Source organism: Chanodichthys erythropterus, chromosome 11 (genome assembly GCF_024489055.1).
Source record: "Chanodichthys erythropterus isolate Z2021 chromosome 11, ASM2448905v1, whole genome shotgun sequence".
Lineage (NCBI taxonomy): Eukaryota > Metazoa > Chordata > Actinopteri > Cypriniformes > Xenocyprididae > Chanodichthys > Chanodichthys erythropterus.
In genome coordinates, this window is record NC_090231.1 from 56531885 (window position 1) to 56554717 (window position 22833).

At 36.4% G+C, this 22833-nt stretch overlaps 2 protein-coding genes across 3 annotated transcripts; both read right to left on the minus strand.

The window, feature by feature from the left end:
• Positions 1-322: 322 nt before the first annotated feature.
• Positions 323-20285, minus strand: btbd10b (BTB (POZ) domain containing 10b). 2 transcript variants are annotated; one of them, XM_067400175.1, is made up of 8 exons: positions 20126-20285; positions 9042-9238; positions 8670-8952; positions 6969-7071; positions 3859-3979; positions 3508-3705; positions 1605-1715; positions 323-1190 (listed from the first exon to the last, which is right to left on the minus strand). In XM_067400175.1, the coding sequence occupies exons 2-8, from the start codon at positions 9193-9195 to the stop codon at positions 859-861; spliced, it is 1302 nt and encodes a 433-aa protein (XP_067256276.1). In that variant the 5' UTR covers positions 9196-9238; positions 20126-20285; the 3' UTR covers positions 323-858. The 2 variants fall into 2 exon arrangements, with proteins under 2 accessions (XP_067256276.1, XP_067256275.1); XM_067400174.1 differs by having other exon boundaries at positions 8640-8952.
• Positions 20286-20482: 197 nt separating this feature from the next.
• On the minus strand, positions 20483-21506 carry pth1b (parathyroid hormone 1b). Its single transcript, XM_067401857.1, has 3 exons — positions 21392-21506; positions 21214-21313; positions 20483-21126 (listed from the first exon to the last, which is right to left on the minus strand). Exons 2-3 carry the CDS (start codon positions 21303-21305, stop codon positions 20919-20921), a joined length of 300 nt encoding a protein of 99 aa, XP_067257958.1. The 5' UTR covers positions 21306-21313; positions 21392-21506; the 3' UTR covers positions 20483-20918.
• Positions 21507-22833: the final 1327 nt, after the last annotated feature.

A 22833-nucleotide genomic window follows, 5' to 3' on the forward strand; every position in this document is an offset into this window, starting at 1 on the left:
AAAACTGTACCAGACACAGAAAGCTCACTGTTCACACAATATAGGAAAACATAAATGTTGAAATGGGGGTAAAGGTTTATTGCAAGCAAAAGCAGTGCTTCTTTTTGTATTTTTATTAATTTGTGGTTTGTAGGGTCAGTAATGTAGGCTAATTGTCAGTGCACTTTTTTCCCCCATCCGTCTCTCAACCTAAAATGAGTTCGACGCTGCTGCTGTATATCAATACTAAGTTGAACTATTGTTAAGCCCAGTTATACTGTTCTAACATTGACATCAGCAAAACAAAAATCAAACTTGACATGTACAAACTTAACACAGTGCATTATATTATATATCTTTATTAATACAATGATTTTCAAGCGCTTGAACAGACAGATCTTGAGCAGATAAATTAATGTCCACCTAAGAAAAACACTGCATTTATTCACCAGGCAAAAGAACCTCCTGAGGAGATCAAGGGGGGGGGAAGAGCTTTCCAAAAGAAAAAGTGGCACCAAACCCAAATGCATCAAGTGAAAGGAACTTCATAATTAAACTCTTTTCAGTAATATAGTCAAATGGAAAAGAACAGTAATTATAATAATCATATAATAGGCCCAATTACAAAATAAGTGAGGTTGCTAACTTCATTTCAAACAAACAAAAATAAACTTCCTTTGGTCAAGTAAAAAAAGAGACGAAACAAGAGAGCACTGCCCATGCCAGTATCCCAAGTCCACGGTGTATTTTTGTTTTTCTTTTTTAAATACAGTAACTAGACAGTTGAGGCTCTAAGGCTGTGGAGGAGGTGCAGAAGGCAATCTGGTTATAGTGTCACTCTGGTTCATGCTGCAGCATGCTGTGAAGGGGCGTCTGCTCTCAGACGGCAGGCGAGGGGGCGTCGGGGTCAGGCTCGTTGTTGAAGTTGTTGCTGTAGTGTTGACCGGGGGGAGGGTGGTTGGGAAGAATGTCCAGTTCATCCACCTGTGGTCCGGGGTGCATCACCACAAGCTGGTCCTGGGGAATGTCTGCCGCGGCCGCTGCCAGGTTCGTGATGGACTTGCTCTTCACGCACTGGAAGTCCACGTGTCGACTCTTGCCTTCCTCCTTCTCCCAGGACATGCGGATGAAGGGTCTTTGGACGTAGTTGTAGATGACTTCGGGTCGACCACCGGGACGCTTTTTCACCTTCTCTTTGTATGTTGGATAACCTAAAAATGCAGATTTGATATTCAAAAGTTGTGTCTTCTTCACTATATCTTCACTATATGGCCCCTTTTGACTAGAGACAGACTGATGTATCAGCTAATATTTGGCCGGATTTTACTGACTCTGCTTTATCAATGGATAGTAAATAATTTTAAAATTTGTAGTAAGTTTTGAGTAAATGTTGTGTAAGTATTCATGACATCAGATAATGACAATGAACATCATCGGTTCCCAATTTTTTCATGATCAAATGTCAGTGAAGTCGAACCTGACACGTGTTGTCATATTTGATTTTCTGCTATTGCAGAGGAAATTCATTTTTGGGTGAACTTTTTCTTTAAATGAGTAAAATAAAATTACATATTTGACTAAATAGGTGTAATATTGTAAAAATAGAAAGTGAAAAGGATTCTTACCTTCAATTCCCAGCCTAATTTTCTTAAGTCCTCGCTCCTTTAAAACCGATTTGGCTACATCACGGTTTTCAATGTACTTGAAGAAACGATACAGTTTTGTACTGTATATAACTGAAAAAGGGGAAAAAAGTAGTATATTTGTTGTAGCCACAGATAAAAACACTAGTGATGCACCAAGATGTAAATATCATCCCCAAAAAAAAACAAAACATCAGTTTCAGCTGAAATGGTTATGGAGGGCCGAAATCATTGACTGAAATGATGTTTAATGATGTTAGCGCTTGTCAGATGGCGAGTTTTGACTGTGTTCAGCGTCTATTTTTTGCACTACAACAGCTAAACATGGATTAACAATAGTGATTTCTCATTTTTAATCAGTCTTTATTTTTATGAACCAATATCTATTCTTAAATCCCAGGATCAATCATTTAGTCTGTGCTGTTTTCTGATGATACTTGAACAAAAGTTCACTAAACATTATTTGTAGCTCACCTGCCATCCAATAATCACAATAAGCTTGTGCGTTATTACTTTTAATATGAAACAAAAGCTGTGTCCGAAACCGCTCCCTATCCACTATATAGTGCATTATATTGGGTGTCGGCCATTTTGTAGTGGTGTCTGAATTCTGAGTGAACAACACTCCTTGCATTCGTTCACTACTTTTATATCCACAATCCACTCGGATTTGGAGTGTACGCTCGCTGAAGCACTATTTCCCAAAATCCAACGCAGAGAGGACTGAGAGCGTGCGAAAGTGCAGGAGTGAGTGAGTTCAAATGACTGATTACTTTACAGCTTCCTTATTTCTGCTTTAATATTTATTTAATATAGAGAGACAATGTTATATAGATGAATTTTAAAATTAAATGAAATTATATTAAAAGGTAATATTTTGTTTTATTTTTTAATTAATTTCAATTTAACTTAGTTCAAGAGGCACATGAACTAGTAAACTAGTTACAGCACAAAATAAACATGAATGAACATCAGAAGGTATGTTTAAAGAACCAGTATAACTTACTGAAATCTATCAAGTCATGTAAATCGCTAAATCTTTGCATTTCAACCACAGAAAGATGTCAGCTAGTGAACAATGTCACATAATGTTACATTTATTTATTTAGGAAAGTCATTCAATGTTCATAGCTGGATAGTTATCTAAAAAAAAAAATAACTCCATAGGAGCATTTTGATAAATAAATGCACTATATTACATATTCTATATATTTTAACAACCTGTAAGTGAGGTCTTCATTATTTAATGTAGCCTATGTTTGAATTAATGTTTTATTATAGCCACAGTTTACTAATCATGAATTGGAATAAAAACAATTGTATTAAAAAGTGTATATAAAACTACCTTTAAAGGGTTGGTTCAACCAAAAATGAAATTCTATCATCATTTACTCACCCTCAAGTCATTCCAAACCCGTAAGACTTTCATTTTCTGAACACAAATCAAGATCTTTTTGATGAAATCTGAGAGCTTCCAGTCCCTCCATAGACAGCCTACACAACTGAAACGTTGGAGGTACATAAAGGGATCGTAAAACTAATCCATATGAATTGAGCAGGTTAGTCCAAATTGCTTTATATGATGAACCGATTAAATAATGATGAACTCCGATTTCATCAAAAAGATCTCAATTTGTGTTCCGAAAATGAACGAAGGTCTTACGGGTTTGGAACAACATGTGGGTGAATAATTAATGACAGAATTTTCATTTTTGGGTGAACTAACCCTTTAATCAGTTTTAAAAGCAGATTTTTCCGATTTTTTCAGCTAAATAAAAAGCTTTAAATTTTGGTTTTGGTAAAAAAAAAAAAAAAAAATTTGGTGCTTCACTGAAAACACTCATGAAATGTTTTTAAGGTAATACAGAAAGGTGTGTGTGATTACTCTGTGAATACTCCTCTCCCATCTGAGGCGGGTACTCCTCGTCCCAGTCCACCACGTCATCGTCTGTGAGCACTACGATGTGACACTCCCTCTCTCCGCTCTGAGCGCTTGCCACCATCAGAGGGAGCACCATCTCCTCCAAATAGAACTCAAACTGCCGCCGAGCGCCGTCATTGGACAGCTCGTGCATCAGGGCACCTGACGAGACAAAGTGGGTCAATGAGCAACAACCTGTGGAAAATCAAAGCAGGGAAATCTGGCAGAACATGGTTAAAATCCACCATGACATTGACAGTAGACTAATCTCACTTCATCAGGATGGGTTTTTCAAGAAGCAGACAATTTACTCACTCAGGTCTCGACACTTGATAGTACTGTAGTCAAAAGAGATGCACAGATAGTCGCACGCTTCCCTTAGCTCGGGAATGGAGATTCCATCAGGACAACGGATTATCCCAGATTTATAGTAATCCTGCCAGTTAGAAAAAGAACAGACAACACAAAAGATGTCATTACAGAAGCTGCACTGCTTAAAGTGCCCCTATTATGCCATGTTAATCGTTTTGGAGGTCTCCAACAACAGGGTTACATGCATCAAAGGTCAAAAGACACAAATTTTCTCATGACATACATTGCAGCATCACCTCTTTTCTCAGTGTTTGAAAGGATCAATGATTCCGCTTACAGCAAGCGTCGGAAAGGAAACGGCCATTCCCGTATCTAAATTTCACCTCCGGAGGCATCATCAGTACTTGATACACAGTGATGGCATCAGTTTTTCTGTATCAATTCTAGCCTGAGTTCTCATCCTTTGGAAATGCATCAAAGTGTTTGTAACAGGAAGTGAGACTGGAATTACTGATGCGTCATTTTGGCAGTTCAGAATCGATTCTTTCATTTAGGAGACAATACATTTCTTTGTTGTGCGCTTCAATCTTTAAAACTTTGCAGACCTTTCACATTCACAAACCAATATATTACACACTGCATTTAAAGGTAATATTCGAAAAAGCACTTACATGGATGTAAGCCAGCTGCTCACGGTCAGCTAACTAGAGAAATGTTGACGGTAGCCAGAACATTTTAGACTTAAAGGAATAGTTCACCCAAAAATTATCCCATGATTTACTCACCCTCAAGCCATCCTAGGTGTATATGACTATCTTCTTTCAGACGAACACAATTTGAAGCAAAAATCATAAAAGTAATCCACATGGCTCCAGGCTAATAAAGGTCTTCTGAAGCAAAGTGATGGATTTTTGTAAGAAAAATATCAATATTTAACACTTTATCAACTATAATAACTAGCTTGCAGCAGATGGCCATATGCATTGATTTGCAGCAGAACAGTGACCTCTGATTCAAAGTCTAAAATGAGAAATTTCCGTATAAGAGAAGAGGAGCCTGAGTTTGTTGCCCAGCCATATTTGTTTGAACCATGAGAGGCATCTAAACTTACGATACTCCTACATCCTGCGTCATACATCACGGGTGGTGCAAGTCGACTCGCACAGAATGTTTATGGTCATCTGCCGAAAGCTAGTTATTTTAGTTTATAGTTATAAATGTGGATATTTTCTTACAAAAATGCATCGCTTTGCTTCAGAAGGCCTTTATTAACCCCCTGGAGCCATATAGATTATTTTTATGATGAATGGATGCACTTTTTTGGGTTTCAAAATATCCCCGCCCTCCCATTCACTACCATTATAAAGCTTGGAAGAGCCAGGATATTTTAAATATATCTCTGATTGTGTTCATCTGAAAGAAGAAAGTCATATGCACCTAGGACGGCTTGAGAGTGAGTAAATCATGGGATAATTTTCATTTTTGGATTAACTATCCCTTTAAAACTACACTGAAAAAAAAATTGATGTACAATCTTCATTCAGAAATTGCTAGTGAATTTCACAAACCATTACTAAGAAACTGCATTTACATTGATTTATTTAATTTGAATTTATGATTTTTTGAAGTACAAACACTGAAATTGTATATTTTATTTACAAATTCAAAAATAATATTTTTTATTTTTTTTTTTATTTATTTTTTTTTTCAGTTACTGGTCGATATTATAGATCTTTTAATTTATTAGAAACATTACTGAATATTTAAACTGCATGAATAATTAATCCATATTTTTTCATTTAAGGGATCTTTTTATAACTCACTTAAAGCTAATCTTTAAAAAATAATTAAATAAAATAATTTTAGCTTGTTGCGACGAAAACATCTGATTTTCATATTTCACATTATAATGCTGTAAATTCTCTTGCAGCATTTAAAATGGTTTTAGTTTTTAGTGTTTTGTTTGTTAATTATTTAAACAACAAAAAAGCAGAACTTTAATATTAGCCATTTACTGATTACAGTCCATTACATGAAATTAATTTTCAGCAGAAAACCAGTCAGAATTTGAACATCAGACACATCTGCAGTAGACCACGTGCCCTTGAAACGTTAGAGCCAACGAGCTCACAAAGGTGATGCAGGTTCAAATCCAGACTCTGTCCAAATCCCATTCCCCATCCCCTCTAGTGAGTATTGTTCTGCAGTTTAAATCGGTGCTGCTCAACCCATCCTCTCTAGTCAGTGACATCGTTTGAATGCACTCATCTGAGTTTATTGATTGTCTACAGCACTCTGAGCTACAGCGGCACAATAAACACTGCCCTGAGACACATAACAGACACTGCAGTGAAAGATCATTACAGCAGGATATAGAGCAAAGCCGATGACAGGCTTATGCTGCACTTAATGGCATTATTTAAAAGCTCATTATAAGATGTTCTGAGAGACGAAGCAGCCCAAAGTGCCCAAAAGTCTATGACCAAACCACAGACCTGCCTTAAATATTCATTACACACACAAATCACCTATCAAACTTTTTCACTGCACTGTCTTCTGATTAACAAGCTTTGATCTGACATCTATTGAATTAGGGATTACCTTGATGAAAGTCATCCTAGTAGAACTTCAGATAAAATATTTATATTTGAAACCAGAGCTAAGAATTTGTGAGTGACTGTAGCTTCTTGTTAAGTGGGAAACAAAACATCATGCCATACCACACCACAGGTGGGAAAAGGCACAGGTATTGTAAATAAGGGCCTGTTTATACATGGTCACTTCATGCGTTTTCTATGATGGGATAACGGTCTGATCGTGAAAAGACCAGGTGTAAATGCCCTTCCGAAACTTTTGAGATGGCTCACATCTGTTGCTTTTGTTGACGTGAACACCATTAAATTTGTATACAGCGTAGGAACTGAAGATCGGATTTTTATTCATTTTGCAGAGACACATTTATGTGGCCAAGTGTAAATGGATCAGAGAAAACACATGAAGTGACCAGGTACAAACAGGCCCTAAAAGTAATCATTCTGTACATGCAAGCCACACACAGCGTCTGATGTGTGACCCGCTTTAATGTGTGCATATATCTAGGGACAAAAACCCACCAGAATTGCCCGAAATACAGTGCAGCTGATGCCCTCTGCCACCTCATACTCTCCTTTTTCGTTGGGCCGGGTGAAATTGTGTTCCCGTCCAGATCCAAACATTCTACCAAAAAAAAAAAAAAGACAGACATGTTTTTTTTTTTTTTTGAAACAAGAACAGAAAAATGTATCAAAAAGAGACAGATTACACGTTATTTTAAGGCTGAGACGAGTTAAAGGGCACTGTCAACATTGCCTTGAGATATGTGAAGTAAGTTGTGGTACTTTATGGTGTTTTTTTGCCTATCCTGGAGCCCAAATCCCATTTGCTTTCCTTCTATGGCATAAGAAGACGCAAAAGATAACTGCACATCCGAAATGCGCACCCAGAAAGCCGCAGCTGACAGCACATGAATACTGAATTGAGCTCTCTTTCACGTCTTTTGCACTCGAATAGACAATTTCACACAAAACTGTGTCAAAATGCAGTGAATGCAATGAAATTTCTGTCATTAATTACTCACCCTCATGTTGTTCTACACCCCTTCTTTCATCTTCAGAACACAAATTAAGATATTTTGATGAAACCAAGAGAGGGTTTTTTATCCTCATTGAAAGCAACAAAATAGTCAACATGACTACAGTGCTTCAAACTTAATGTTATGAAGCGGCGAGAAAACTTTTTTTTGTGTAAAAATAAAACAAAAATAACGACTTTAACAAATTTGTCTCTGCCCTGTCATTCGCATACGGTATTTACGTTGCAGATCTTCCATGTTTACGTCTGAACAATACTGAGCCGGTGTAGAGAGATTTCGTTGCTTTCGATGGAGGTTAAAAAATATCTCAGATTTTTTCAAAATATATTAATTTGTGCTCTGAAGATAAACAAAGGTCTTACGGGTTTGGAATGACATGAGGGTGAGTAATTAATGACAGAAATTTCATTTGTGGGTGAACTAACCCTTTAACCAAAACAACAGACTCACAAAAAAAAAAAATCACTGCTTTTGACTCAACAACTTTTGTAACTTTAATAAGGATTCATCTATATTTAATTTATACAGTGAAGACTATGCATAATGCTATTTAAACTAAAATTAGTTTTTAGATCTACCCAAAAAACCTAAAAAGCACAGTTTTAAAATGTATCTTTGTTCTATTGTGTTTATTTGTGCTATTGCTAGTAGTTTGATTGATATATTTGTTCTTATTTATTACAGACTGTTTACTTTACTTTAATAGTGTTTGAAATTTATATTTTATATTTATGTAGAATTTCTCAGCTGCATTGTTCTTGCATTCCATGTAAAAAGTCAGAGTAAAATATAAAAAAATGTACTAGCCAATGGCGACTCAAGCTTCAGTGCGTCCATAGAGGGTTGTGTAGCATGTATGTAATGTTGTGCAGTGGAATGTGAGACTGTTTAAGTAAAAGAGATACATTATTTTCAGATTGTATGGGTTTGTTCTGTATGGACATATGGTTTTTTTTTTTTTTTAATTTGAGCAGGACTTAAAAGTTTTTAAAATATGTCTCATATGCATGCATATCAATTTAAATTTCTTTTTCTTTTCTCTAACACCTCAAGTCAGATTAGCATTACCACTACAAATGCAATGTGGTCACAAATATTTTCAACAACATAAAGGAGTTTAGAAGACAATCAAAATGATGAGGTGATCTTTAACCCTGTATCAGATGAGCGGTCTGCTCCTAACCTGCCCAGCATGGTGTTGGGCTGTGCTGTGAAAATCGAGGGGTCCACCACGAAGCGAGTGTTGTCCACGATGAGCGTGACCTTCTCTGATGTGCGGACGCTGCGGGCTCCATCTTTGACATTCTCATAGACGAAGACCATCTCACCGGGGACCATACTCTTGTAGGTGCCGTCTGAACTGGACAAGCTACTGTTACGACTGCTGGCCACCCCACTGCTGCTGCTGCTGGGAGAGATCCTCTGAGGCCTGGGGCTGCTGGGCCGCGATGAGCCGCCCTCGCGATCTGCTCACATGACACACAAAATGATGACAAACCACAGGACTTCTATGAACAGCCAAACTGGACCTAAACGACAAAGTGTGTTTTCTCACCGCTGTTGTGGTGGCGTGTGGGTGAGGTCACGTTGCGAATACAGGGTGTGAGTTGGCCTTCGGCACGCTCGTGCGAGGAGTCCCGAGAGCGGTCACTGGAGCGCCGTCGATCTCTGGATCGGTCACAGCCTCCGCTGGCACCATGCATGTTCATTTTCACCTGGACAGTCTCAAGTCCAGACTAACACATCTGGCCACTGCAGGAAGCGAAAAAAGAGAGAAACCTTAGAAAACACCTCTGAATACAACACCCAGTGTCAATTCAGCGGCTCTCAAGAGGAACATACTCCCAGTGTAATTTAAGGTGAAATGGGTCTGACAACACCATAGAGAGCTAATGTCATGATTGTTCACATCTCTGCATAGCAACACTGAGACCATTATTATTATTAATGTTCTGAGTTGTTATAGTTTACTAAAACATTAAAAAAACATTTTTATTGAAAATAAAATAAATGTTAACTGAAATTATATCAGTGCTTCCCACACAGACTTTACTTGGGCGGGCCGCCCACGTATAATAACGGCTGCCCAAGTATATTTGAAGACACATTTTTATTATTTTTATCCTCTTATACTTTTATATCCAATAGCTAGTTGTTTCGTACCTGCTCGTTAAGTCACAAGGCGGCGCTGTTGCGCTTTCTACAAGCTCGCGCAACAATGCCTCAGACTGCTTCAAAGTGATTCTCGATCAGTGAAAAGCGCAGAATTATGCCAAGTGATTGCTAATGCCCTCAAGTTGATGAATTATTACAATGTCTACTTCATGGCTTTTATATAAAATATTTTATACGGTTGTAAGAATCTGAAGGATCAGCCTGCAATAGTACAGACATTTCAAAATAAAAGTCCCGGTGTATTCTGGGGTTGTTTATAATTAAAAGTCAAGTAGTCAAAAGTCAAAGTAATTTAAAAAATTTTTTTTTGGCATTTTGGTTACACAAATTGTATTTAATTTGATTTCCATTTAATTCATAGTAAATTATTGTAGTCTCCCCCACAGGAACAAAAGACTAAGAACATTATTTGACACATATTATTCATTTTATAAATATTACTAGTAAAATCATTCACTGAGAGAGACACTATATGACAGCAAGGAGAACATAGGAAAAGGAGAACCATTTAAATGCTGTAATTTAGCATAATTTACAATGCATAATAATGCATAATATTAGTATGTAATTAAATGTAAGAGTATGCTATGTAATTAAACTTAATTTCAATAATTAAAAATACTGTTAAAAAAAAAAATCACAAATTATTTGTTTGTCACATGTAGTAGACCATTTTTGTGCCGTGGGTAATAGGAGGATTTTTCGCCCGGCTACCACCGCAAGTATATTTCAAACCTGTGGGAAGCACTGTATATAAAACCTTTTATTTTAGCCAAGGTAACATTTCAGTAATTTTCATTTAGTTTAACTTGATGTAATAAAATAACTAAAACTGAAATTAAAATGAATATCAATGGATACGTTTAAACAACAACGATGTACTAAAAATGAAAAAGTTTTTCCTTTTCGTGTACAGATGACAAAGTTGTCCAAAATTATCCCCATTCACATGGATCAGCAAAAATTCATAAACACCAAAGTATACTTCACTTTTTACACATACGAGTGAGTCAGCGTACAGTGTGCGTGACATGAATTTCGTCATCAGAAGATTACATGCACCGCTGGATTTTTGTAACTATGCGTACTTAGTTTATCCACAAGGTGGCAACTGTGCGCTGGGGGCGTCGATTCACAAGGTAGTCAAAAAACCTTGCATAAACAGACCGGAACGCATGCAAGCTACAGTGACAATGGAGGTCTACATAGACGAGAGATTGTGTGAAGAGATTAGAAAGTACCCTCATTTGTACAACTCAAGCAAAGATGTTTACATGGGTTGTAACTCGTGGCGAGAGATTGCTCAAAACTGTGCATGCGTCGAATGCTTGTGTGCGTACTAGTCAAACGAAGTATACTTTGCAAGGCTGTGCATTGGACTGTGCGCATACACTAGCATACGCGTAAAAAATGAAGCATATCCAGGGCTTAAGCGCCTACATACATACATGTGCATGACATAATTTTCACAAATTCGTGTTTTTGTAATGTACAGGTATTAGTATTAGTAGACAGTATTGTTTTCAGATTAGTAGACGATAGTATTGTTTTCAAAAACATGCATTTTCAAACCCGTTTTCAAAAGTTTGCATTTTCAGGTGCATCACTGCTCTTTAGGGTTGTGCAGTATACTGGTACTGGAAAAATACCAGTATATATTTTATTTCAAATGGTACAACATGTTTTTGCTCATTTCAGTACTTATGCTGCTGTTCTGCTATGTGGCAGTGTGCTACCCAAACTGACACAAAACAGGCAAATGTGACAACACAGAGAAACAAAATGGGTAAATCTCACTCAACACACCCAAAACTAATTAATAAAGATGGCAGAAGTTAGTTTGCTTATAAAACTAATGAAGAACTATCAAACCTTGCCAAGCATCTGTCACTTGCACATCCTGTCCTGTACAAGACATTAAAGGGAGGGGGGGGGGGGGGGGGGGTTACATTTTTTTGTAGGCTTGATTGTGTTTTGGGGGCACAGTTTAACATATCTTAATGCTTCATTTTTTTTTAAATGCTGTATTTTTCATATATTTTATCTTAATTCTACACCTCTATTTCCACTGTCATATGAACGGCTCGTTTGACTTCCAGCTTCTATGAAGCCACTCCCTCCGACATACACAATGTGCTCAGATTGGTCAGCAGGTTGGTTACTGGCCCAGTCTGTCGTGATTTGCTGAAGCGTCCGGAAACGCCACGCCCCTTACCATTCGTAGTTACGCACTTAGGTGGAAAGTAAATAATAGCGCCTACATTGCTGTATAAAATTGAGCCAAATCAGACCCAGATGAAGAGGATAAAGCAGAACCTCTCCAATCACTGCTTTTAAAGGACGTTTATGAATGGTATTTCATTTAGTATTTGTGTCAAAGTGTTTCGATGCTGTCACTGCTGTTTTTTAGCTTTTAATATACAGTTTTATCCTGATTAAAGCTTTCCTGTAGTAAATACATGCCTGAGTAGTCGCATTTTTGTAAAGGTAGCGTTTAATTTATAGCATGAACAACTGTTTGTCTATGAACATAGAAGTTTGTTGGTGTTTGTTGCACTAGAATTTAGCTAACTGGCTAGCAAAAACGAGTTGCTCTTTGTATACGTCCTAGATGCATTAAAAATAGCAACAGAACTATAACATTACGTTTAAAAGACAAACAATAAAACGTACTTACAGTTTGGGGCTGATAAACAGCAGCTTCTGCTTTTAAAGTAGGAACTGCTTCATCTTTCAGTAAAAGTATTTGTGTAAATCCAGCATTAAACTAGTGTAGATTCAGGAAGCTGTGTTCAGCACCACATCCAGTGTAGAAAATATCACAGATAATAATGGGTTCTATATCTTTTGACGCGTCGCGTCGCACAGCTCGCGTTCGGTGTAAACAACTCTTTCGCTTTCATTACGCTGCGCCACATGGCCTCGCCCACTTTGTTGCGTGTTCCCGGGGGCAGTGTTTATGTTAATAGCAAGGGTTTATGATGTCACCAACCCGGGAAGAAGCTCATTGTAGTCCAAACCGCCCGTTTTTGTAGGCAATAAACTGCCATAACTTTAAAAGACAATATCTCCGTGTGCATTGAACTTTCAGCGCTGTCACTTTGCAGATACTGTTTATGCTCAAGCAGCAACATTACACACTAACTAAAGGCCCTGTTTGCACTAGTGCATTTTAACTTTTGCTACAGCTACGCCTGTCCTTTACACTACTCCGACCTTTGAAAATGCTGAAGACCCCGTTTTAGTTTTAAAACTCTTAGGATGCGTTTCAGTGTAAACGGACCAAAACAGAGACTTTTGAAAATGAAGGTGTGGCTGCCCAACAATTACAGACCCAGGGCTGCGTTTCCCAAAAGCATCGTAAGCCTAAATTGATCGTAGAGATCATTGGTGGCTATATGATAAACTTACAATGCTTTTGCAAAACGCAGCACAGAACCATCTCTCTCTCAACGGCTCTGTACATACCAGCCTTGACGACTGCGTAAACTATAACATGGAAACGGAGCTGAATGCTTTGATAACTTTGTTGTCCTTTTTAGCAGCCATTGTGAAGTTAAACTCTGCATTTTATAATACTGATACAGCTGTAATAACCTACAATCAGAGGCAGCTCTATAGCTTTCATTGCGAGTAAATTAATTTGTCATTTTCAGTTAAAATTGGAATCTGGCAAATATTGGATTAATGAAAAAAGTAAAAAAAAAAACAACAAAAAAAAAAAAACACATGCAGATAAACTGAACTGCAAAGAAACATTCCCAAAACACCCTTAAATACAACTGACACCACCACCACATTTACATGACACTTGTTCATGTCAGATGCTCAGAAATGTAGCATTAGAGTCAGTACTGCAGTTTTTCCTCAATCGCTTTGGCACATTTCTCAAAACAGTCTTAACATTCTCTAAACTGTAAGTGCAACTGTCACAACTGTTCGCTGAAACATCAGAACTGTATAGCATGTCTGCAAAATGTAGTTACTCACCCAAAACATTTAAAAGGTGCAATATGTAAGATTTTTGAAGTAAAATATCCAAAAACCACTAGGCCAGTGTTATATTTTGTTAACTTGAGTACTTACAATATCCCAAATGTTTCCAACTATTTGTAGATTGTGAAAAAATTGCAATTTTAACCAAGGCTCTGGGATGTGAGAGGAGTCGCCTGTCAATTGCATCATACCCACGTTACCCTCGGTTTCCGGTTTTATTTTGTAAAAACCATGGAAACACCAAATTTAATATTTACATGTTTTAATAGACAAGGGAACAACTGTTTGGTTACATTTATAAACAGAAAACTAATTGTTATATAGCTCAACACATTAAGTCTTATTGTTTAAATCTAATTTTCTTGATTTTTTTTTTTTTTTAACCATGCTTTACCATGCCTCAGAGAAAAACACTATTTTGTGAAGTAGCTAATCCCTATTCTTTTGCACCAGCTGTGAGGTGAAGATCACGTCCCAAGATTCCGTGCTCAAACTTGCCGTAATCAAGCTACACCTAGTGACCTCTAACGGACAGAAATATTACATATTGCACCTTTAATTCATGCTTCAAAACTACGGCTGGGCGATACATCGATTGTCACGTGCATTTCGTCAGTAAGGCTGGTTTCCCGATTACCGCTAAATCGCCATCACCTGCTTTCAAATGGAGCGGCATTTAATAGACAGAGCCGTAGATCACTGACAAGCTACGCAATATCGTGTTCATTTTCGCAGATGAATCGCCTTCTGGGATCTTGGGAACTGGCTTTACTGACGAAATGCGCGTGACAATCGCATGCGATATATCGCCCAGTCCTATTCAAAACCTAGTTGTGTCAAATTGGCCAGTGCCATCAAAATAAGTATTTTTGTCATTGTGTGAGCCATACTGATCAAAATGTTTACATGCTTTATTACCCTGGAAATATTTTTTAAATACCAATTTCATTTCATGTTCATTTTGACATATTCTATTATGTCTTCCCCTAACACCACACATTTTTACACATCTTGCTCTTCCGCAACAAGCAACTGTGAATTTTCAGCTTACATGAAACATATTTCTACAAAAATAAACGGCTGTTGCTATTTCAGGATTTAGACGTTCCTCCATGTTCAAAAATAGTAATAATTGTGCTGTGCAAACCCCACATAGCCTACTGTATGCTTGCAAACTTAATTGATTGATTGGTAAGATTGTTATTCCAATTTCATTACAATGGCAGGCCATTTGCCAATTCAGCAGACATTCCATGTCAAAGTTATATATGGAATATACATGCATATCTGACAGATTTTGATAACTGATTGGATCATTTTTAGTGATCGACCGATGTATCGGTTTACCGATATTTTTTCCAATATTTAAGCATTTTTCCATAGTCGGGTATCGGTTTTGTAGTATCGGATTCGCCGATTTACGGCGCCATCTTGTGGCCGTTTTGAGACTTCCTCCGTCTGAGGAGATCAGTCAACAACAACTCAGTGCACAGGTAAAGTATATGTTCTACTTGGTTTGCTTTAATTAATCAACTTTATTTAACATAACAGACAGGCACAAATGAGATCTGAGACATAAATTCCTGATGTAGTTAATTTATGCAGCTTGTTTCTAAACAATTGAGACGAACTCATTGAGTGTAATTCGTCATGTCCTGCCCCAATAAAGACGTAACTTTACATGAATTAAATAAAACAGACGTGAATGAGTGCATGTTGAAAATAAAAGCGCTGAATTTAATTCTCTATCTGTTGTATTTGCTCACCATTAGTCTAGAAGAAAAAGTTTGTTCATATTGCTTAGCAACTGATGGATGATCAGGAGGCTTAAACACGGCCACTGAATGAAACTTTTGACAAGATTATCTTGTTTAAACACCCTATATTATATTATCATTTACTACATAATTATTTCGCTAATACACATAAATATAGCCTACCGCTTTGTGGAAATTAATTATTTATTATCTCCATGCGCGATCGCGGTTGATTAAATTATAGTCAAACAGCACTTTGTCGGTTGGCATTTCATGATTTAACGTTAGATTAAATTTAGATCATAAAATGCCAACTGGCAAGTGCTGTTTAACTTTATTAGATTATATAATCATTTGATTTACTACATAACCATTATTTAGTTAATACAAATCTAAATAAATGCAGCTCTGTGGAAATTATTTAGTATCTCCACACGCGATCGCGGTTGAGTAGCCCAATTTATAGTTTTGTGTAAATGCATAGATAAGTTACAGCACTTTGTCAGAAAGCATTTCATGATCTAGACCGACAAAACATAATAATTAATAACACTAGTTGGAAAATGCAATGATGTATGCCGTTTTGTTTGTTACTTTCCTGACAATGTTATATATTCCAGCTAATAGTGATTGTTATAAATAAAATGCTTTGTTCAGCTCATTTGTGTTGTAATAATTGTCAAAAACAGAAGTATAACAGTAAATAAATATCGGTTCTGCATATCGGTTATCGGGTACATAAACATGCAAATAATCGGTATCGGTTATAAAAAATCAATATCGGTCGATCACTAGTCATTTTGCATGTGAAAGAAATGTTTAAAAGTTGTGACAAGTTTGACAATTTCACTGAGAAACAACTCATCAGTTGAGATCATGTGCATTTAGATATTGTGCAAATTTTAGACAAATGTCTTTTGCACGTGCCAAAACACATGCACATTGCTTAAATCAATAAGAAATTCAAATCTGATATGAACAAGAAACTAACTGTTCAGAGACCTGAACTTATTGTTTTGAGGAATAAAAGTATCGGGGTAGATTTGTAGCTAAACTCCAAATAAATAGATTATGATCCACAAATAAATGTAAAGATATCCACAAAAAATAATATAACTTATCTAACTGGATTTAACCTTGGATTTATTTTTCTCTACAAACAATAATTAAATGTTTTAACGTAACCAATGTTTAAAATATTATTTAAGGGCCTGTTAATGTTTAATAGCTGGTTTGCTGCTCCGTTTGTTTGATAAACTGGGAAATGCTGTTGTTATGTGACAACTATTTAATCTATTTTGCAAACTAGCATGTTTATCAAAAGGTTAAATCCAGTTAGATAAGTTAATAGCTAATTATTTATGCTTCCATAATGCATCTGTATCCAACATACCTTTGATGTTCCCATAACAGAGAGCAGTTTCTCTGGCATTTGTAAATAATAAATATAAACAAAATATAAATTTTAAAACTCTTTTTACTGTACCATTGTTTAAGAACCCTCTACTTCCTGTCTAAGCCAATGCAGGACGAGACCGCCCCGATTGTAAAGCAAAACGTGATTGGTTGTAGCGATATTGTGCTGCGATTGTTCAGTGCAACGCGGCCGTTATCCGATTGGCTTGAGTAGTCGGTCGGTGGGTGGAGTCAACCTATTTGTGAAAGTCTAAAGTCGTGACGTTAGAATTGTTTCAGGATCCACAAATGCATGAGGTGATTCACAAATGCGCAGGAAGAGATCCACAAATGCACAGAAAGCAATTCACAAATGTACAGGTGGCGATTCACAAATAAATGCAGGCAGAGTTGTGCTTTCATGACATAAAAACATATTTGTGAATATGTTTTTCATTAGCAAATCTCATTTTATTTATTTGTGAATTCAATTATTTTTTGGAAACTCCTAACATATATTTGTGGATCTCATTCTATTCATTTGTGCATACGATTATTTTATGTGAATATCTTTACACTTATTTGTGGATCATAATCGATTTATTTGGAATTTTGCTACAATTCTACCCCCATATAAAAGTCTCATTCGACAACTGAGCCAAAGCGATTGAGAAAAACTGTAAATTTCCAAATAAACAGAGTGAATAAGGCAGCAGATGAGACAGAGAAAGGGTGTGTTCGAACAGCTTCTGTTCCAGTTGATCAGGAAGTGCCTGGGGTAAAATCAGCTGGAAGTCAAATGTAATACAGGAGAAACGTGATGTTTGTCACCCAACTAAACTAACTGACGCATTGTGTGCATGCATACACACCTGTAGAATATAAATGAACAAAGCAGTATTATAGTACCACTATGGTTTTTAGACTTGTCCCATGTTAAAGTAAGCATACAGTACAGTGATAGATATCAAAGTACCATTCTGATGCATCGCTGTATCATGGTAAAGTCTCTTTTGAAAGTCAAATTACATGTCAGACATATGTAATCCTAAAACTTACAGGATAAAGACCCATTAAGACGGGATATGAATCAGACATTTGTCTGCGGAACCACTCCCTCTGTGCACAGCACTTCGGTTGTTGTTTTAAGAGTTCAGGAAATTCCAAAGATAGTTGTCCATTTAAACCAGTCCCTTAAAATAAAACAACAAATACATAGAGAGAGAGACCAGACCACCCCTTTCTCCCTCAGCCGTTCACTGGCCAAATAACAGACTTCTGATATTAAACCCTGGGTCAGTTTGTCATACATATTGAGCCAAGTACCTTATATTCTATTCTAGATTACAAAGTAAATAAACATATTGTTGCTGCACAATATTATGAGTCAAATGTCTTGCAAAGTCAAACAACAAACTGTCATCAACCTTTGAAAACTGTAGGTTAAGTGACTCTCAAGTAGATAAACTAGTAGATTTAGTAAACACTTACGAGGAAGTGAATTGCCACATTCATCATCCTGTGCAGTGTGTGAGTAATCTGCAGTATTTACACTTTTACAGAACTCATGTGATGCTGGTCGTGTCCTCACAAGAACAAGCAGACCGGTTTCTTTCATGACCTAATATAATGTCACTAACTAACTACAAATTAACTGCTTTCATCACATCCATTTCTTTTACATTGCGTTCCTTAGCTAACAGAAATATTTTGTCATACGAATAAGGTTTTTGGACACTTAAGCCACTTAAACCAATTATACATCACTGCTTTAGATATAACACGTTTAAAAGGATTAGTTCACTTTCAAATAAATTTTCCTGATAATTTACTCACCCCCATGTCATTCAAGATGTCCATATCTTTCTTTCTTCAGTCAAAAGGAAATGAAGGATTCCAGGATTATTCTCTTTATAGTGGACTTCAATGGACTCCAAATGGTTGAAGGTCAAAATTACAATTTCAGTGCAGCTTCAAAGGTTTTAAACGACACCAGACGAGGAATAAGGGCCTTATCTAGCGAAACGATCACTACAGAAAAAAACGGAACGGGAGCCGCATTCGTTCAGTGAGTAGAATAGGGAAGGCGTCGGACATACATCGTAAGCTTTTTGAAGAATACGAAAGTGCGGAACCACTTGGAAGGCGATCATTTGTTTATATAAAGCATATACATTTACATTTTTTTTCCAAAAATTACAATCATTTCACTAGATAAGACCCTTATTCCTCGTCTGGGATCGTTTAAAGCCCTTTGAAGCTGCACTAAAACTGTCATTTTGACCTTGAATCGTTTGGGCTCCATTGAAGTCCGCTATAAGGAGAAAAATCCTGGAATGTTTTCATCAAAAACCTTAATTTATTTTCGACTGAAGAAAGAAGAACAAACATCTTGGATGACATGGGGAGTGAGTAAATTATCAGGAAAATTTATTTGAAAGTGAACTAATCCTTTAAGTATTTACATAAGTGTCATTTTTAACTATTTATGATGTGATGTTACAAATATGATGTGATTTCGCTACTTTTGAACCTTTTCCATGATTTTATATATAGCTGTTCTCTTTAGATGACATTATGATATATAATTTAGTGAAAATTAGCACTTTGGTCAGCCATGCTTGCTGTTTTTAAATGTGCTATATAAATAAATCAACCTTGAACCTTGAAAATGGGATTGGAAATTATTATATTCTTTAAACAGGGAAAACATATAAAAACACCTGTTATTTGGTGAACCTTATTCAATTAGGAAATAAAATAAATACATTTACTGTGATATAAAAGGAAAATATGTTGTTTTAGAAGTCATTTTTATTTTTAAGATTTATTTTTACAGTGAAGTTCTCGTAACATCACCTACTAGTTTTAAAAATATATTTTTAAAAGAATCATTGCGAATATAATTCATGATTCAGAGAATTTAAGTGACAAAATACTGTTTAGGGCCACTTAAGTGTAAATAATCATGTTTTATAATGTTATTTATTTGAAATGTTTTCTAAGAACTCTTCCGATCTGATAGCCGAAAGCGACAACTAATCAATGACTGATCGAAGTCTCGCGAATGGCTGGAGAGATACATGACAAGACAAAAAAATAAACGAAAGCAAAAAAACACTATCTGACACGCTTCACTTACTAATTGAATCGGGATTTATAAGTAAGTGTGCGATTATGTGTCTGGTCTGTTGTAAAGCAGCGAACTCGTTTTTACAAACGAAACCTCAGCGGACGTTACAGAACTATTAGCTAGCCACCGAAGCTAACCAACAAAACAAACGCCGTTTAGATTAAAAATTATACAAATTCTTACCTTTTTACAGTGTCGTGAGCATAGTTTATGAAATAAGTAATTACTGGTGTTCTCCCGTGAGGTAAACAGAAAAGAAGAACCATCAAAATTTGAAGAGGACCATCAGCTTTTTCTCAAAATGCGAATTTGATCTCCACCAACTGCTGACAGGAAATGTGACTTCACTAAAGTATCGCGAGAATTACGTGATGGAGTCAGTGGGCCTTATTTGATCAAATCGATCGGATTACAAGTTGTTAAACAATAAGAAAGAAAGAAAGAAAGAAAGAAAGAAAGAAAGAAAGAAAGAAAGAAAGAAAGAAAGAAAGAAAGAAAGAAAGAAAGATCAACACAAATCAAGTCTTAGGTTGTTGTGTATGTAATATGGTGTACAGTTAAACAGATCCAGTTGGTCCACATTTTAGTGCAATTGCTGGATGTCTAAAAAAAGTACAAATCTTTCTTGAAAATAAATAATAATAAAAAAAAAAACATTTAAAGAGTAAGTACTGCACTACACAGAAACAAAAACACTGACTAAAGGCATAGGCCTACTACAAGGTTAAGACATTGTCCTTTGTGTGTCCTACACAGGGTATGAACATTATGCTTTAATATCTAAATAACAAATATTTACAAATAAATAAATAAAAATACTATTTAAAGACATAAGTAAAGCAGTGCACTTTCTTTCTCCATGTAGAGCAGTATATTTTAATTGACACTTACTGTGTCCTCCTCCTGCACTGACGTTACTGAGAAAACACTTTTCATCTTTATTCAGAGTTCATTAGCTTTTCAAAAACATCAGTCGTCAGTTCGAGATCCAGGTCGCTCCTTCCCCCTTTCTTAAACGTCTGATAGATGGGCTGTTGTTTTTCCCTTTTTGCTCCTTTTGGGAGTCATTTAATGAGGGTATGAGGATATTGTTCAGCTTCAGCTGAAGCCAGTCCTGCCTCTCTAACATCTCCTTGTGCTCCCGAACGTTGTGCATGAGCTGAACTTCACTGATTGACCTCTTGCTGTTGCAGACGGAGATATGGAGTGGTCAGATTTTATAAACAACACCAACATCTGGGACCAATACGTTGCATCCTATTCTCTCTTACCTGAGTGGTGCTCCCTCCAGATAGATCAAACTGCAAAGACCCCACAGCGCAGAGACGAGCATGATTTTCTCCAAAGAACGTATGGGTAACATAGTGATACCTGTAGGGCAAGTTATTAGAGACTTTTAATTTCTTCTATAAGTGTCTGTGATAGTGAGACAATGGCCTCTGAACTTACCAAGTCTTGTTATCTTTTATTTGACTGCTTTGGTATTTGGTAGCTGCTGTACTGAGAGGGTCCATGTGTTGTTCGGTGTCGTATTTGTGCGTTGGGGCTACTCTTCCTCTTTTTATATGCACAAGCCCCCTCCCGTTGGTCATTGATGAGCTATCTGCATTATTGATGGTGATGTCATCCATGCTTTGATGGAGACTGGCATGCACATGACGACACATGACTACCAACACCCCCACTAACTCTGTTTTCAACACCTTGGTCGAGACCCCTGCGATCACAGTGCTGTAGTGCCATGTACGGCTATGACGGTCAGGCAGGGTGCCACCTTCGACGAAGTAAATACATGTTTCATTGTGTGATGTTGCACACACTCTTAAAATTATTTAGGAATTATTATGCTTAATTATTATACCTAAGACCTGTTTTTTTTCATGTACCTATTTTCGTTTATTAGATAATAATGCATGGAGAATAAATCAATCAATCTGAATAAATATTTTTATATTCTTATTGGAAACTGCAAACTTTTCTTGCACTTCAATTCACACACTGAATCTGACTTGGCACTGTTGAGAAACGACAAATGCAACTGAAAAAAAAAAAAAAAAAAAAAAAACTTATAACCACCAGATGATTTTTTGTTTATATAACCAAGATTTTTACCGTGCTACTCATTTATCATATGAAAATTATTCCCTTAATTATATCACAACACCATCATATGATCATATGATCTATTGTTTTATGTTCTGCCATTCTGGGATTCGGTCTTTCTAGGTCAGACTGAAGAAATAAGACAACAGATTTGTGCCAAACATCATGGTGCAAGCAAGGTCCACCTGAAGTTTAAGTGATCTATGGGAGGTGTATAACCTTGTCACACTCTCATGGGACACATTAGGTAACCATGAGAGAAGTTTTCTAAATGTGGAATAGGAATGGCTATGTCATGACACATGCAGTAAGTCCTAGAAAGGAACCATACTGAAAGAACCAAAACAAATGGCTGTTATATCAATGAAAACTCAAGGGATGTTTGCTGTTATGTAGCCAGCTCTTTTTTAACCAAATTGAATCACAATTTCAATAATTCCCCAGTAACCGTGTCAGCGCTACTCGGAATCTGAATTTTAATTCAGAATTAGTAACTTAATGATAATACTTTATAGTAAATAATAAATCTTATTTGTTTAGCATCAAAAAAGTGGTTCACGATACATAATGGTTATAGGTAAAAAAAAAACCTTAAATATATAAATAAAGGTACATATAACAGTAAATTCTATAATAAAACAATCCAACTTGCAGTGACAAAATCCTTACTACTTAAATATTGCTAGATGCAAAACCACACTTTTTAATGAGACGTAAAAAATAGAAATAGGTTTAGATATCACAGGCTGTTTAACAGTGTAATATAAGTTTTGCTGTAACCTTGAAAC